Raw genomic sequence first — 2,500 nt, forward strand, 5'->3', positions numbered from 1 at the left:
CCAGCACAATGGCAGGCATTCGATATGTTACCATGACAACCACCCTAACGGCTAGGGGAATGGAATACGCCAGTGAGGGAATTATAGGCCACTATTTTATAATGATCGTTTATGGGAAATAAAAAAATAATAATACTCCGCACAATGTATACATCAGTGCTAACTTATGCGCTCTTATAATTGATAATTTGCGTCTATATTTTATGGAAATAAAATGTAATGTGTACTTGTGATAATTACATATAGGAAGTTTGTCTTTTCCGGCAGTTTCATTATTACGAATATCACTACTGATAGTAGTGTTAGTAATTCAGGTTATCGGTGTGGTATTACTTATCCTAGTAACTGGTGTAGTTGTAGTAACAGTAAGAGTAATGTAACAGTGAAATAGATAGTAAATTACAAGGCAAGTAGACATTATAGTAGCAGCAACAATGATAATCATAGTATAATAATAATTTGATTAATACATACAGTAAACGTTGTAATAAACATGCACAGTAAGATGTTCCTTCACACCACTATAAATCATTGTTTCTATTATTATTATTATTATTATTACTAAAACTATTATTATTACCACTACTATTATTATTACTATTACTGTTACTATTATAATTACTGTTCTCATTATCATGAAAATCATCATCATTATCGTTAGCTTTTTAACATTGTAACTCATCATTAGCCTTTTAACATTACAACCTATCATTTGCTTTTTAACATTACATGACATAATGAATAAACCACAGGCAGCTTTGTGGTTTCGTGTCGACGGGAACGCAGACGAGGAGGCAACAGAAACAACGTAATCAATCGATGTGACGTCATAGCAGCTTGTTTTGATTTGGTTCGACCTTGAGAGTTCATATAAGGTGAAAAGGAGTCACGTGGTTTCTGTTTTTTTATAATAATCTTTTACGTTTATTTCATTTTATTAATTTAGTTCTGTTTCTTATATTCGCGAAGGAACGCTTTGTAAGGTCATGCAAGGTTAGGCCTGAGTCATGCGCGTGTTCCTCTATGCATGGGTGACGTCATACCTTGAACACGTCTGCATGTGTGGGTAGAGAAGAGAGTCTCGAAAAATAATCGAGGTCCATTATTGCAGTGTCTGTCACAGATCTGGGCAAATAACCTTTTCATTAATATCCTATCACCAGCTATTTATATACGAGAAATTGCGTGACGAATGGTTCAAAATATTATCAACGATCACTGTCTTTTTTTCGTTTTTTTTTTAATGTTTTAATTCCACCGTCGTTTTTATGGCGTTCACCTTTTTCTAAAAATGACAGTTCATAATGGAGCTAGCGAGGGAGGGGGGAAGGAGGTACAGTACGCAAATGGTTCTCTCTTTAATGATTCCCTCTTTTGTCTCTCTAATCGATGCCTTGAAAGCTATTACGAAATTCAACAGATAGCAGTTCGACCCACGCGCTAATACGAGTAAAATTAGGGAAGATGTTACGAGTGGCTTCTTGGAAATGATCACGGACTTGTTTACGCTAACGATCCTTGGGCTCTATCTCATTGATAATTTTATTTAATTTGTGCGATTTTTTTTATCGTATATAGATATCATTAGCACACGTATATGTTTGATTATCCTACTGTCTCCTCTGAGGGCATTATCATATCAGAATATCTACCAGTAGATAATGCTTTGGTTCTATCTCATCTTTCTCTCACTCCACGTATTTGTTTATGTCACTGTCTATCGCTTTGATTGTTTATGTGTCTACACACACATACACAAGCATCTTTTCTAGTTTAAAGGCGCATGTAATAAATCACACCATTTCGACGACCTTCGCTTGTTTCTGTGGTAACACGAGTAACTTCCCGTTTATCCTTGCACTACATACTTCTCGCGGTTTAGATAAATTGTGTGAATAATTACGGTTCTTAGTTCTTTGTGACTCAAACGTTTATCTCGAGGTGTTCCATTGTTAAAATTCCTTAACGGTCCTTCTCAGTTTGTTCAGGGATACGCTTGACAGAAGAAAACAAAAATTAGAAAAAAAAAAGTACACCCTCGAGGTAAACCTGCGGTGACTCAAGGAAATGCGAAGAGAATAACAACAAAAAATATCGGTAAAGGTGGTTAGGAAGCGATGTTGAAATAGCAGGAAGGATTCGATGAAGGCATAATCCGACGTAAGTAGGGCAGATTAACGCGACATTTGGGTATTGTGAAATGGTATACGGCTTCGGTCCCTATTTTGACTGTAAGGGACAGGCTGACATCGAGCTCGGAAAGTGCATTAGCCCTGGCATGGCACTTATGATTATGCAACTACACCAGATACAAACGTCGTTATAAAGATAAAGCAAAAATCAAGGGGTTTTCCCCCTTTTTTCTGACCCAAACTAAAACATTTCCGATACTAACCAAATGAGGCAGAACGAGAGGGCCTGAGCAACGTCTGCCCAGAAGGTCGTGCCTGCTCGTGGTGGGAATGGCTGGCGAACTCCGGTGCCTTGATCGCTGAGGCGG

At 37.4% G+C, this 2,500-nt stretch overlaps 1 protein-coding gene across 1 annotated transcript in view; it reads right to left on the reverse strand.

The window, feature by feature from the left end:
• Positions 1-2,500, reverse strand: part of LOC125031521 — a 4,217-nt gene that overhangs the window by 1,082 nt on the left and 635 nt on the right. The window contains exon 1 of the mRNA XM_047622398.1: positions 2,396-2,500. This exon is cut by the window's right edge and continues 635 nt beyond it. Within this exon, the coding sequence (XP_047478354.1) occupies positions 2,396-2,500 (105 nt within the window). The remainder of the gene's footprint in view (positions 1-2,395) is intronic.

Source organism: Penaeus chinensis, chromosome 13 (genome assembly GCF_019202785.1).
Source record: "Penaeus chinensis breed Huanghai No. 1 chromosome 13, ASM1920278v2, whole genome shotgun sequence".
Classification (NCBI taxonomy): Eukaryota; Metazoa; Arthropoda; class Malacostraca; order Decapoda; family Penaeidae; genus Penaeus; species Penaeus chinensis.